This window comes from Lates calcarifer, linkage group LG1, assembly GCF_001640805.2.
Source record: "Lates calcarifer isolate ASB-BC8 linkage group LG1, TLL_Latcal_v3, whole genome shotgun sequence".
In the NCBI taxonomy this organism is placed as follows: domain Eukaryota; kingdom Metazoa; phylum Chordata; class Actinopteri; family Centropomidae; genus Lates; species Lates calcarifer.
Window position 1 is genome coordinate 22,177,012 of NC_066833.1, and position 14,694 is coordinate 22,191,705.

General features: G+C 40.3%; 1 protein-coding gene across 1 annotated transcript in view; it reads left to right on the forward strand.

Annotated features, from left to right (window-relative positions):
• clybl (citrate lyase beta like) overlaps positions 1 to 14,694 on the forward strand; it is a 57,961-nt gene that overhangs the window by 29,566 nt on the left and 13,701 nt on the right. Inside the window, 3 exon segments of the mRNA XM_018702636.2 lie at positions 1,515 to 1,659; positions 1,661 to 1,729; positions 13,597 to 13,785. Of these exon segments, the coding sequence (XP_018558152.1) occupies positions 1,515 to 1,659; positions 1,661 to 1,729; positions 13,597 to 13,785 (403 nt within the window).

Genomic DNA, 14,694 nt, shown 5'->3' on the forward strand with positions numbered 1-14,694 from the left:
AGTCCTCCCTCCGACCCATGCCATATTTTCTCCACAAGACTTTTGTGACTACTGTGCCCAGCTCAAATAGGCACTGTGTATCTGGAAGCACTAAAATGCTGGAAGCAACCTGAATTGGTTTTAACTGCCTGCTCCAACCGCAACATCTCAGTTTAGATTAGGCCTCACTGGGACTGGAGGGCATGTGGAAGCGTAGTTGACAGGATTAAGTGGCTATTGAAGTGACTTTAGCTCCTTTTAGAGAGCAAGAGACAAGAAAAAAAAGAATAATTCAGCCCCTTCTTTTATTAGAAGGAATACCCCCCTCTTCCTTTCTTTCTCTTGCCAATATGGTCCCTCGAAGGGCTTCTGATGCCCAGCGAGCAGTAACGGTGAGAGAAACTGTTACTAGTGGTAATTACATATATCTGATCCTAAACATTTAGCTATTCATCAGGGCCAGATTGATGGAACAAATAACTAAGATGCGTGTGCAATGACTGTGATTAGCACAGTTGTGTAGGTATGTGCGTATGTGTGGATGGGAGGGGGGTACACAAGCCAACATTACTGTGTGTGTTGTTTGGTCAGTGCTCCCTGAAAAATGAAATGCTTCTAAAAATAAAAGTAGCAACCAAAAGCCATTTGTTGTATATTTTTTCCGAACTTGTAAGAAGCATTGTCTCAAGAGCAAGAATGGATTCCAAACATTTGAGAAAAGCGTTTGAAATTAAAAAGTAATGTATGCTCTTATCACTTGCATTGCAAGGCTTTACTCTGAAAGGGTATGTCTTAACATACTCTTTTAACATACTTCCTAATGTTCAATAAATATAACAGTGCAGCATTTTGTGATTGACATTACAAATCACAATTGCATCATAAAATTCATGTCTTATTTGTGTTTATTCATTTCATAATAGTGTAACTAAATGAGCAGAAGTGTCCATATGGTAGGGTTTGCATCTATAGTATTTATAGTTAGAATAAAGGCACAGAATTTGGCCTTTAGAAAACAACTACGGAAACACAGCCACACTGTCTTTTCCAAACTTAAAATTTTCCATGACTCAGCTCCAACCACTTCTCAGTCAGTCTCTGCCCTGCCTAGATATTAAGCAGTGTGGCCACATTAGCATATGAGTGGCTCAGTGTTTGGGTGAGTTTGTTCTCACCAAAGAGTGCCAAAGCACAGGTCAACGTCACTCATCCATTTCAATGAAGAGCTGAAGGGCAAACAGAACTCCCAGAATGAAACACTTCCAGACTTTCACTCCAGTCTGGAGGATGTGGCCTCCTTCTGGATCTTCATGTGTAGTAGAAACATTGTTGATATTATGAAGATGAATGCAGCAACAATCTTTAATTATCTGTTGCCCTTACTATTGATACTGAGTGCACTCATGAGTAATGTATGCACCAAAGACATGCACATTCATGATGCCTCTGAGTGTTGTATATATTTGTGTGATATACACATGTAATTGTCTTATGTGCCACCTTGTTCTAATGTATGTATATATTTGTGTTGAAAGGGAGAACGGTTGGCTCCGGCCCACAGCCTGGCAGTGGTATACCAAAGCACGGTGTCATCGCCATCACTCTGCAGGCCCCTCGCTGCGCTACATACCCCGCAGGGCAGTTCTCTACTGCCCCGGCAACGATGAGCGGAAATTGAGGAAAGCTAGCCTCGTTGGATGTTGACTGTGCTGTTTTGGACTGCGAGGATGGTGTAGCCCTCAGCAAAAAGGTACATAAACATCCAGATGCATGTGTTTGAATGAAATGCGGCTACGTTTGAAAAGGTCAGCAAGGAGCACACAGGCACACTCACAGCTGTGTGATCCTGAATGATTCTAATTCCATCTCCCTCCTTCAGACAGGTGCTCGGTCTTAATCACCGAAAGGAAAACTACCTAAGTGACATTATTAAAACAAGTGCATTTCACCCCATTATCATGGTATAAAGGCAGTGGATCCCCCCTATCAGAGTCCTTTAAAACAAGGTGACCATGCCCCACTGGGCGAGCAGCGGGAAAACACCAGATGCAGCAGGTTAAAAGCATTCTCCTCCCGCCCACACGACCTCCCCATTGGCCCTCCTGAACTGCCCATGAAATTGTGATTGGAGCGTGGGATAAAGAAGGGGTTTGGGTAAGAAGTTAACAAACAAAGGTTTTTAAGTCATGATAATAAAGATGATTGATATGGCTGGAGGCTGTTCCTGTAGTAGACAAAGACAATAAGATGATGCTCTGTGTGACTGACAGGCTAAAAGTGTGACCCCGCAATGGAGTTGGTGGATGTCAGAGCTTCTGTCTTTATTACATTTTAGAGGGGGAATGTGGAGAGGAATGCAGCACTAAAGCAGCCGTTAAGGCTTGAGGAGAATTCAGACGCTTGACTCTTGTGCTGTCAGCATGTGACAGGTTCATGTCTCCATCTCATTTCAACAAAAGTACGCTGCTCCATTTCACTTATTTTGTTCACAAACCCCTTCATTTCACATAAAACATAAGACATTGTTTCCAACTATTTCTGAGTGTGCAAGAAACAATTGTGAACTTTGAATATGATAATTTTTTTCTGTCCTTTTCAAAGGCCTAGTCTCTGCTAGCATTTAGCTGGTGGGTTGTCCCTGTAGAGGAGACTATTAGACTTTGTATTTGCTATTAAAAATAAAATGGAAAATTACATTAGCTACACTGCAGTCCAGGTTCCCTTAACATGGAGAACAATGGCCCTAAGATGGCTTGCTGCTAGTTTATCCACTAGAAGCATTCTAAGTAATCCAAATCAAAATACCAACAATATAATCTGGGAAATATAATCCCAGTACTTTCTCCAGCTACATCAGCACTACATGGTACAAAGGATGGCATCAGAATGTATTTCAGCCACTTATTGATGCCGTGATGTCTGGCACAGTGTGTAAGCGATTATGTGTTTGCTAGGTCATACTGTGTAATATAAAAATTACTTATTTACTTAATAATACACCTTTCATACTGGCATCCTTTCTTCGCTTCCCATACTCTCAGCTTCTTCCTCCACTTTGGCAATTGGAAATCCATGGGGGTTGTTGTGTAGTTATACCTTCCCTTAAGATGATATGTGTGTGTGTGTGTGTGTGTGTGTGTGTGTATATATATATATAATATTTTATTTAATTTTATTTTTCTGTTGGATGAACATATTATTAAATACATACATAAGGGATATTGATAAAAGATTTATGAACTCTGTTCATCTACTAAACAGCTAATTTGCATTTGGGCCTATTTACTAAAAAGCTGTATTGAGGAAATATTGTATATTCGGAGTCATGCAATATCTACTTTATGGTGTTTCTGGTAAGAGATGCACAATGTGGATTGTGGGAAATGGAAAGTAATATAAATAGCTTGTGCGCTTGATTTATCATTATAGAGTAAATAAAGAAGAAGTGAAGAAAGTGTAAAGGCTTGTCTACAGGCATATCAGATGCATATTAGTGTTGTTTATATAAATATTGCTAAAGTATCAAAACGCTCAATCCATAGATAAATACACACAGCCTATATTCAGAAACTGTGCCTCTAAGTGAGCTGTTAGGACTATGGTAGGTTTTGAGGTCACAACTATACAGTTACTGCCCTCAGCCATGCCTATAGCACAGGGCACGCAGGCAGACCATCCAACCTTTTTTTTGTTGTTGTTGTTGTTGTTGTAACTTTATTAACAACACAGCATGAAGTGGTCATTCCAAACTATAAGACAGAAAAATGTTGAGGAAACGCTGTACAGTGGTTTGATGTTAGGAAGCCAAAATATTATCTCACACCCTTGCCAAGGATAGTAATATTAGAGTCCAGTCGCTAAAGCTAATTTCTTCTGAAATACCAGAGCATATGAGTCCAAGTCTGTTTGCCTCATTTCAGCACTGACTGGTAAACATTTTCCTGAGTCAATGGCAATTTCCATTTTGCCTTTACTGATGAGTTTTACCAAGCTACAGCTGGCTACAATATGTTACCAGTGATTGGCTGTTTTTTTTGAGTCAGACCAATCAGAAGAGACAGAAACAAAATGCTCTGTTCTTCCTAGAGCTCTGGAGAAAAGTGTGAGAGAGATGTAAAACTATATTTAAATGGTTTCTGGTACTTAAAACCACAAATAAATCTCCTTATGATATCACAATTCAAATAAAACACCAGAACAGACTTTTAAATGGTGGCACTTCATACAAATCAGATGTATATGTTACTGGACACATTTACATTTGCATACCTTAATAAATATCAAAAAAAAGTTAAGCAATCAATGCATTTAAAAATAATATAAAATAAAATAAAGCTGTATTAAAAGGGAGTCAACATAGTCTGTCAAGCATTGTACAATGGTATGTAAAAAAGAACATTGAGATTGGTTTTAGAAGCATTTTGATAAACATTGTTAGCACAGTCTAGCATGAACAGCTGTGAAGTAAGTCTGTCTGACATTAAATGTAAAGCAGTGTCTGAAATAATACAGAAACCAATACCAAAATTAACTTTATTTATAATGTGGGGTTTAAAAGTCAGCTCAGAGCCACAGTCCATGCATGTAAATATTAAATTTCAGCAACTTTCTGGAGGTATGTACCATCATTACAAGTTAAAACCAGAGATTTGGTTCGTGAGTAGAGGTTCTATCTTGTGCCACTGTATAACATTTGGTTTTACTGAGCGGTAATTTGTCAGCAAAGCCTTGCATTTGTGATGAAGTCTATTTCAGTGTATGTATCATAGTATCATCTGCATATAATTGAAGTTGATAGTCAGAAAAAAAAATCATGGTAGGTCATTAATAAAAACAAAACAGAAGTGGTCCCAAAGAAGAACCCTGAGGCGCAGCTGTTTGCTGAGTTAGCAAATCTGATTTACACCCTTGTACAACAACATATTACTATTTATTGTGAAGATACAGATTAAACCACGACAATGCATTTTGCTGAAAGCTAACCGTATGGTGCGTACCTGAAAGGAGACAGTAATCCACATGGTCAAAGGTTTTAGTGAGTAGCAATAAGTATGACTTGTCTGAGACTGCCATTATCAGATGCAGAGAAAACATCGTCAGCAAATTTAAGAGCGGTAGTTTTGGAAACTTTAGCTTTTACACGATAGTGTGTTTGCACTGACAGTTTCTACAGTGTATATTGTGGCTTCGATTATATTCACCATGACAACCTCACAGTCGGCATTGTGTGTTTGCCAAGAGATGCCAGACCTCAACAATGGATTTTTAATGCATGTCTGGTGCTTTCCAGGGAGAGAAAATGGGAGCAAAGCAGAGACTGAGCTTGCTAAATGCCATCCTGAACCACTGTTTTGGTGAAGGCAACAATGGGTTAGGTGAAATGTGGTGTTAGTGACTGGGTATGCATGGATAGGTCTTAAACAGGGCTACTGCCCAAAACCACTCTCCTATTATGTGTTCATTAATGTATTCTTTTCATTATCTTTCACCTTCACCTTAAAACAGGAAAGGATATTCATGACAAAAAGGTACGCAATGAAGGTCAGTCCTCCCCCCTCCACTTGAAAATTTAAAATCCGGGAGTGCCTGCTTTAATTGCCTGCCGCTTTGACTCCAAAAATGTCTACGCTCCATCTTGGCAGTGGATACTGGCTGCTTAAGAGGCAGGGAGATGAGAGAGGGAGTAAAGGGTAGGAGCCACCCAGAGCTTGCTAACTGTCACCACGGACCCAGAGGGGAGAGGAGGAGGAGGAGGAGAGAGGGGAGGGAAGACAAGGCTGACTGCTCTAACACTCTTACACATATCATCATATCTGTATGATCAGTGGGGTGGAGGAAGAGGGAGGGCAGGTTGAAACCCCGGAGCGGAACTGACGGCTACACCTGTCCTCTCTCCTCCTCTCTCCCTTGCCGTCTTGTTCTTTCATTGTCCCTCTCTCTCGCTCGTCTCCCCTCTCCAGGGTCCTCAGGGTTAAGATTGTTTATCTCTCTCTCTCATGTTCTCTCTCTGTCTCTTAGTGCCCTGTGGTCCAGTATTCCTCCTGGTGTTTCTGTCTCTCCCTCTCTTATTCCCCACATGGGTCCCTCCATCCTCCCTGACTCCCCCCTGCCTCCCTGCCGTAGAGATTCTCTCCTAATCCCTGGAAGTTTGGAACTAATGAACTAACTGCTGAGCCACTGCCACGGAGCTTGGTCCCAAACTATACTGTACTTCACACTCGATTTCCTCTCCAGATGGCATGGTGGCGAGGCCGACACGGCGGGGAGCACCTCTCGCACACCAGCACGCGCCTGCAAATGCACACAAGCACCCGAGAGATGCAGAACACAAACATGCACACACACACTTGAGTGCGTGCATGTAGACACATACGGACAAACGTTCACACACAAACACATGCACATAAGCAATCACATACGCAACTTGTTACAGTTGGCAGCCAACTGTAGATCACTCAAGTATGACACACAACCAGAGTCAATGATTAGTGCTTAAAATAGGTAAATTTATCAGTTGTTCATCTGAAGGTATAAACCGCCTAAAATAACCTCTGTTGACACTGATCAGCACTGTCAGCTGCTTTTACTGGGCCCATGTGGAAGCAAGAAACCAGTTACTTCTGGATTTTTAGTTTTATGAGTACATGTGATTACAGCAACTGAACATGACTTATGTCATGTTTTAGTGATGAAATTTGTGGAAAATTGTTGTATTTGATGGTTTGTTTCAGCAAAATTACAGAAACAAGGGGGTAGATTGGATATTGATTTGTAGAAATTTCTGTTCTAATTTTTTTATGTACTTTAACATTAATAAACAGTTGTATAGCTGGTACCTATATAGGATACTGCATTTCACAGAAGCTACTGGATGTACTAAATTGCTAATTACAAAAAAAGAAAAAAAAAACCACAATAATTATTCACATTGTACATAACGAAGCACGATAAGAACATAGCACACAATAACTATAGAACAATCCAATAGAGCAACACAAACTTCAGCCTGGATTTTGAAATTAGCAGAAAGCTGTTCTTGTCAGGATTTAGACAAATGTTACAAGCTTGGTTTTAAAGATGTTTTTTTTTTTTTTTAAAGATGGTATTTATTGTAGCAATATTACATTGAGGTGGATTATAAGGTACAGGTACCATCTCCTGTGGGTTGACAATAATTGTAACATGTTATGCAAGAATAGTTGATTCTGTGCCAAAATCACACCTGGTCTATTGAGCTGGTCATTTCACATAAATTCCAAATCACAATTACTTGTTAATAGAAATATTTTCAGTACTTTTAATGTTTTTGTTTGCTTTGGGTTCTTTCATCAGTGATTTAAAAATTGATTCTGACTTGTATATAGTGTGGTGTTGTACGTATATAGTGCTTAGTTAGTAGTGCATTGGTAAAAGTATCTTCATTTTTTCTAATTTCATTCTCTTTTGTTGTTTTTGTTGCTCTAAGTCTCTTGTTAACAATATTAACCACTTGTCCAGAGATATAACTTTCTGGTTGCTGCAAGAGCAGCTAAGGGAGGAATAGAGGGCACATTGTAGGGTGCATGACATTATTACGGTCTATTACCTTTATTTGGATGTAGCGCAGTCAATATAAGAGCTATGGTCTGTGCATGAACTGTGTCTGACACCAGAGATTTTCAACTTAACATAAATTATGCAGCCAACTGTCAACTGATACATGACCTCAGTTCAATGCTCACTGTGTTATTCCAGAGGACACTGAAAGATCTGCTCTCCATTTAAGTGGATTCAAATGACTAAACTCTTGACAGAATGAACTCCTGGGAAATAATGTTAGTGAGTTGAATTATGAATACTGAACATTTGTATTTAGTGTGTGTAAGTATGTGTGTGTATTTACATCCCTGTATACACACGTGGGTGTATGAGTGTGTGTACTTGTGTGCTCAACACCTCAGTGGACCCAGGAGACTTGAGAGAAACTCCCAGTCAGGCTGCCAAGACTCACAAACGGGATGTGAGCTGCTCAGCCAGAAAATAGACCCTGTTCCAGCCAGATCAGACAGACCTTCCATTCCAAACTCTACTGTCTGTGTGTGTCTGTGTGTGTTAAGTGTCATGTGTCAGGTATCGATTGGACTCCTTTGGGGGGATACCATAGGCAAACGAGAGGTCAGGGTGCATGTGAGAGTGATGACAAAGCTGTGATTAGCAATCATTGCTTAAGAAATGGAGCGGTCTTGTTTGGTGTTGGAGCACATAGAGACTGGAGGGATTTAATGGAGTGAAAGTTATAAAAATGATATCTTGTGTGTCTCTTTAGATTCAATATAAGTCATAGATTTCACAGATTATATTTCAGCTTTCTCAGGTCTTTTGATTGTCTTTTGAAACACACACTCGTGCAGGAGCTCCAGATGGGTTAAGGGTGAGGATTGAGGCCGAGCGAGGGATCGGAAAATGCTGAGACATAGAGAACAGAAAGGTCCTCTCTCCCTCTCTCATTATCCTGTTACACTCTTGTGTTTTCACTGGCAGAGCCGCAGCCCGCACCGCTCGGTGCTACGTGGGCTGCGAAAGGCACCCAACACTTGGGGAGTAACCCCAGTAGAAGGAGTGATGATGGAGAAGGCGACGAGGAGAGGAAAACATGAAAGTATGGGGAGGAGGAGGAGAGGAATGGAGCAGATGTGGGGGGATGAAGGGGAAAAAAATAAGCTGTATCTCTTATTTTGCAAGAAATTTGTTCAAGTTTAAATGTCAGGGTACGACCCCAACTGGCTAACTGAAACCACCATTGCAAAACATTTGGAGGAAAATTAAGTTTGGTTTTGTAAATTATATCAAAACATCAGAATAAAAAAGTAAAATACACTAATTGAAACATTATTCCAAGGAAAAAAAATCATATTGTGAGTAAAAAAGGCAATTGAATAGGTTTAATAAGCCTAGACTTTCTTTCATTTTAACAAACAACAATAAAAAAAAAAAAAAAAACATTTAGCATTGACTGCAACGGTGTTTGCAGGTGTTGTCATAGTAGTTGCACTTTTTACATGTGGCCTCAGGACACGTGTTTGCAGTTGATCTGTTTTGTTTTCACACCTCCTTCACCTTATTAGCACCTTGGTCACATGGACTGATTATGACACCAGACTGAGTTAATTCCAGGGAAGTGGGAAAGAAATCATTCCTCACAAGAATCTGCCAAGACTTATTTTATTCCTTTGTGGTACAGCTTCAGTTTCATTTGCACTGCCTCAAGAACTTATAGCAGGTTCCTCAGTTACAACAGACTGCATTCTTGAGGTCATGAAAACTTCATCACACATGTGAAATGGTTGATTGTACTTCATTAACATTTTTGCACCTTTCAGTTGAATAATTTGTGTATTTTTGTGAAATACAAAAGATACTTTTTGTTTTGTTTTTTTCTGCTTAAACAGTTTTGCTCCTTTATGATGCAGTAAGCAGTGGTGTATGTAAGGACTGGGCAATAATTAAACATTACTGTTAATCAACTGTCTATAGAATTGTATTGCAGTGATATGATCATATAGCATAATTGAGTTATTGAAGCGTTTTGTTTAACACATGTAGAGAGAACACAGATATTCCACTGAATGTCAGTTTCAACCACAGGGCACTGATCTGCAGATCACTTCTGGCTCATCCAGGCTTCAAAGCTCAGTAATGAAGCCTAACGTAAGTCACTCACATACCCTAATAATAATCACATTCTTAAAATCAAACACAAATTTAGGAAACTGGTGAGACATCAAGTGAAGCATAATAAGCCCTATGTTTGAGTCATAGGCGTTAGTGTTATTTTGAGTAGTCTGGTTGCAGTGTTTTTCACAAATACTAAATTGGTCAGACTGTTGGTGGAAAGAGAGCTGAGATTGACAAATTGTCGCAAACGAGGGGGAAAAAAAACCTCTGAAACTCAGTAGATTATTTTTATTATGCAGAGAATAGATGGTATTGTTCTGTAAAGATACTAAATGATGAGCTTTACATCCTCCATTTTTCCAAATAAATGGATACAAAGCCTTGGGAATTTATTTCCTGAAAACATTGCAATGCAGCTTGTAATGAAGTGTAACTAAAGAGCTCTAATGAGATCTTTTCATGGCTAATTAAAGTGTATAAGTAGTGTGTAATAACTAGCTGTTTTTCTAGCTCAGGCTGTCAGTTTTGGCCAACTATGACAAGGTGGTTTCGTGATATACAAATTTCTCCTTCTCTGTCCTGCTAGTTATGTCTTCTTGTCTGCCCTGACAGGATAGCAGATAACACAGTGTGCTTCCAACTGACAGAGTGAAGGCCTGAATCTCCTTCTGCTACGTCTCAGTTATCAACGTAGCCTGAATTAGTCAGTCATCTCACTCTAGCTTTCTGGAGTGCAGCATGTCACTTGTCAAAACTCATCCACGATGACTTGAAGCTTGCTAACATACACACACACACACACCCCCGACACACGTGCTGACACAAACTGATGAACAAATATGTACACTGTCACACTTCAGGCAGGCAGCCTTCACCTGCGATGGTCTACAGCTCATTTTAAATGGCATCGCAAGTTGCACAGCAGGGTGCAAAATGCCAGCTCTCAAAAGGTAAAAAAAAAAAAAAAAAAAAAAAAAAAAAAAAACTGAAAAAGAACCAAGCTCATTGTGACTCATAATTCCACTTTTTTTCCTTCAAAGCTATATACACACACACATTGATAATTTAGACCCACGGCTGTTAGCAGTTCTGTTTTGAATGAAACTGACTTGTTAATCTTGTAAATTATCCTATCTGCCATTGTCTTTATTGCTGTTTCCCAGGCTATTGATTTTATATGTACGATTGCTGTTAAGCAAACTATCTTAACTATACCCTTTCTAAAAATCTGTCATGTCAAGCACCCTTCTTTCCCCTCATCTCTATCCAGTATATATAGTAACTACCACTGCACTGAGATCTAATTCAAATTGAATGAAGGGACAGCGTGTGAGTTGACACCAAGAGTCTGTCCAGAGGCGATGTTTGACGTTGCTTGTTTCAAGCGGCATGACGGCAGGGCCGGACATCCACAATCCCGATGCTGGAGAGGAGGGTGGTCCCGCTGTGGCCTGTACACACATCGGTTTGGACGCTCCAGTCTGATGTGGTGTCTACAAGGCAGTAGCCATGCTGGGTCATGTATACACAGCACTCTGTAGGATCCTGAGCGTCAAGACTCAGGCTGTGTGTTAAGGAGCTGCCCTCGCTCTCCTGGAAGGTCAGCCTCTCTGCACTTGAAAAGCTTCATGTGTGCATCTATGCGTTCGACGGCCCTGCCCGCTTGGCCGGCCGCTCGCCCGCCTGCCTGCCTGTGTGTCAGCCTCTAATGATGAGGATGATGGAGGGAATCAAAGAGGAGATGGAGCTGACGTTGGGGCGAGCTCTCCATGGGACACCAGGTGATTGGGGAGGGAGCTTTGAAGCAACTTGTTGGATGGCTGTCCATTAATGTAAAATATCTCCTTTTCAAAGGGCTTTATTCAAGCTCGGAGTAGCGGAGCCCATAGGGGTCAAGGTGTCTGGCAGAATAATCTCACTTTAGAAAGAAAGCGAGATAAAAAAGGATAGTGCACAGTGACCTGGCCATCTCCTTAGCCATTCCAGGCGTCATGGTTTCAGAAATACCGTCACAAATGGCGAAAAGTGCAGGAGACAATCCTTGCAATGAGTTGGAGAATGGTTACATTAAAAAAGATTTTATACATTCAGGCTGCTTATGTATCAGGCTGAGGTTGGAGCTGGAATCTCGGCCCTCCCCAGTCCATTTGATCTTTGAATGTTATAAACCATGCTTTTTGATCATTTGTATCGCTATTTATTTAGTTTGGTCGGGGCTCAATGTGACTCCTGACACATGAGGCAGCCAGCAGTTCTCACATAGCAATTTTCTCCGGTCACTATGAACTGCAGAGGGACAGACAGAATTTTATCCACCAAGTAGCAGGTTTATGAATAGTGAATTATGGCTGTGTAAATCGCTCCATCCGTTTTAAGTTACCAAGATACAGTTATGGGTCTATCTCGGCTTATGAGAGTGACAGTAAAGGAGAGCAAGGGAGAGGTTACAGCAAAACATGAGTAAGAGTCAAAGATCACAGCGCACTCATCATATGGTGCAACAATCCCTCTTGTCTCACCTAAAGAGGGAAAAGGCAGACGCGGATGACACACAGCAGTCCAGCCTGCTCGTGACCCCTATTAAATCCGAGCAAATCTTTGATATGTACTTTGATACCATATTTTATTGATACTGAAGGGGTGTTCATAATATCAAGTACAGTTCTGCATTCCAGGAGATCAGAGGGAGGGCTGTTTTGTCTCAGAAGCTGTCCCGTGACCCTTGAGGGGTCCCCATAAGATCTAATACAACTGAGCCTAGGTCGACTATAGTCCACTATAGTTTTTACAAGAGATTGTGATGTATGGGCTCTCAATGTTATATCTGTCTACAGTTTCTCTCTCATGCACATACGCATTACTCCAGTGACCAGTCTACTAATGATCAGTTGTATATACCACTCAGAAACATTTACAAGTTCCCATCTAGCATGATGTTCTATTGTGTGACATGATGCCACAGTTGTTAAAATCCTTTGCCGCAGTATCTTAATCATCCACATTTCATTTTATGAATAATTATCTTTAAAAATTCTGCAGTGCACACAGTAAACTGGTGTCAGTTTAAGAGTATTTGAGAGTATCTTTTAAGAGTTAGTAGCATAAATGGGATCAGGAGAAAGAAAATCCCAATCTGAGCATCTCCAAACACATACAAGCACTCAAAGGCTCCAAACCTCTGATCTGACCTGACAACTCCTAAGCTACCATTTCCTCATGCTGCTTAACTCAGACCACATTTCTTCCAGAGAGCCTCTCTCTCTCTCTCTCCTCTCACTAGTTAGACTTCTTTCCCAATTCCATCCCTCTTTCTCTCCAGTCCTGTAGCCCAGCATCTGGTTTGAATATAGCAGCGTGTGCTACTGTGTTACTGATGGAAGTTGGGACCGTAGGCTTCTCTTTGATTTTTTTTTTTTCATCCTCCTCATCTCTCTTCCTGCTCAGCTCATACAATGCATGCGTTGAGAGAACAAAAATGAGTGTGCAGCCTCTGTTCTGTGGACTTGTGGTGTACTGTGTATCGATGGACTGCAGTCAGTGAGATTGCGGATGTGTGCGGACTTATTTTGTGACTTACAAAGATATGTTTTGTTTTTATGTCATTTATTCCACTGATGTATGCTTTCCCACTTTGATCGTATACCGTTATTGTCTGTAATACAGTGTTTATATTTATGCTCATACCTAATGGTCAATATCATTTATGCTGGGACACTTCCTTGAAAGAAACGGCATTCTTAAACAATTATTCAATTATATCTTGGGTGATTTAATTATTTATTATTTATGATTTTTTTTTTCACATAGTATATTCTCACTTCACTGGTCACATGCTCCAACAGTAACTACACTTGCTTTCAGAAAACACAGTTTTGAATCTTACAACTAAATCAGAATCCGACTAAGTGTGTTACATTAAAATAATCAGGATTTCTGTCAATGTTTTATGTGTCTGTGCTGCAGGCAGAGGCCAGAGAGACCATTCCCAAGATGTTAGTGGAGCTGGATCTGGGCCGAACAGAGAAGTGTGTGAGGGTGAACTCGGTGTCCAGTGGCTTAGCTGAAGCTGACCTGGAGGTCATCCTGCAGGCTGAAGTTCTCCCTCCTGCCATCATGTTACCCAAAGTGGAGGACACTCAGGAGGTGCAATGGGTAAGTTGCAAATCTTTGCCAAGTTAATGTAGGCTGATTGGAGTCATTTAAAAGCAGACCCACATGTAACAGAAAAACAAACAACAAAAAAACAAACAAACAAACAGAACAGAACAATGTTGAAATACAAGCAAAAATTAACAAGACTAAAATACCCAAGACATTTCTCTCTTTCACCTCTGGATGTCTTTTAAAAAAAAACACAGTGGTGCTCTTATACAAACTTATGAAGTAAGAGGAAACCACGGGAATCTTCAAAGCAATCATAACAAACTTTTCCATTTCCCAGTAAAAGTGGGAATCGATCCCTGTGGCAGGACTCAGGGACAGACAGAATGTTTTTCTTGGCTGCAGCTCAAGAAACGGATGACATTTCTTCGGATCAGCTTCAGAAGTCTGATAGCTTTCTGTAACAACACAAAGGTGCCTTTTGCTGCTGCTGAACTTACTGGAGACTGACTTGAACAGTGTCATGTTGTGGCTAACAATTAATTTAATCAGCACTGATTTACTTTGCCAGACAGGTATATTGAATAAAAATAAGCTGCAAACAGGTATTACTTTCTGTTCTCTGTATTGAAAATGTGTCTCATCTGTCCACACATATTGCAAGTCAAAAGGCTATTCTCCCAATTACTGAGTTTCCAGTGTATGAGAAAGATCACAGACATGTATCACAAACTGAGATTTGACATTAGATATTCCACATTTTTGCACTCTTGCAATGGTTATTGATAAATGAATACATGGAATAACCGTTGATTAGTGATTGCCCATTAATATTCTTTCAGTTTTTTTTTTTTTAATCTTCTAAATTACCATTGACAATTTGTCCATACTAACTGGGTCTGTGCCTTTAGTTAAGAGGAGGTTGTCTGGGTTTGGCCATCCCTCTGGCTTTCTATAAAA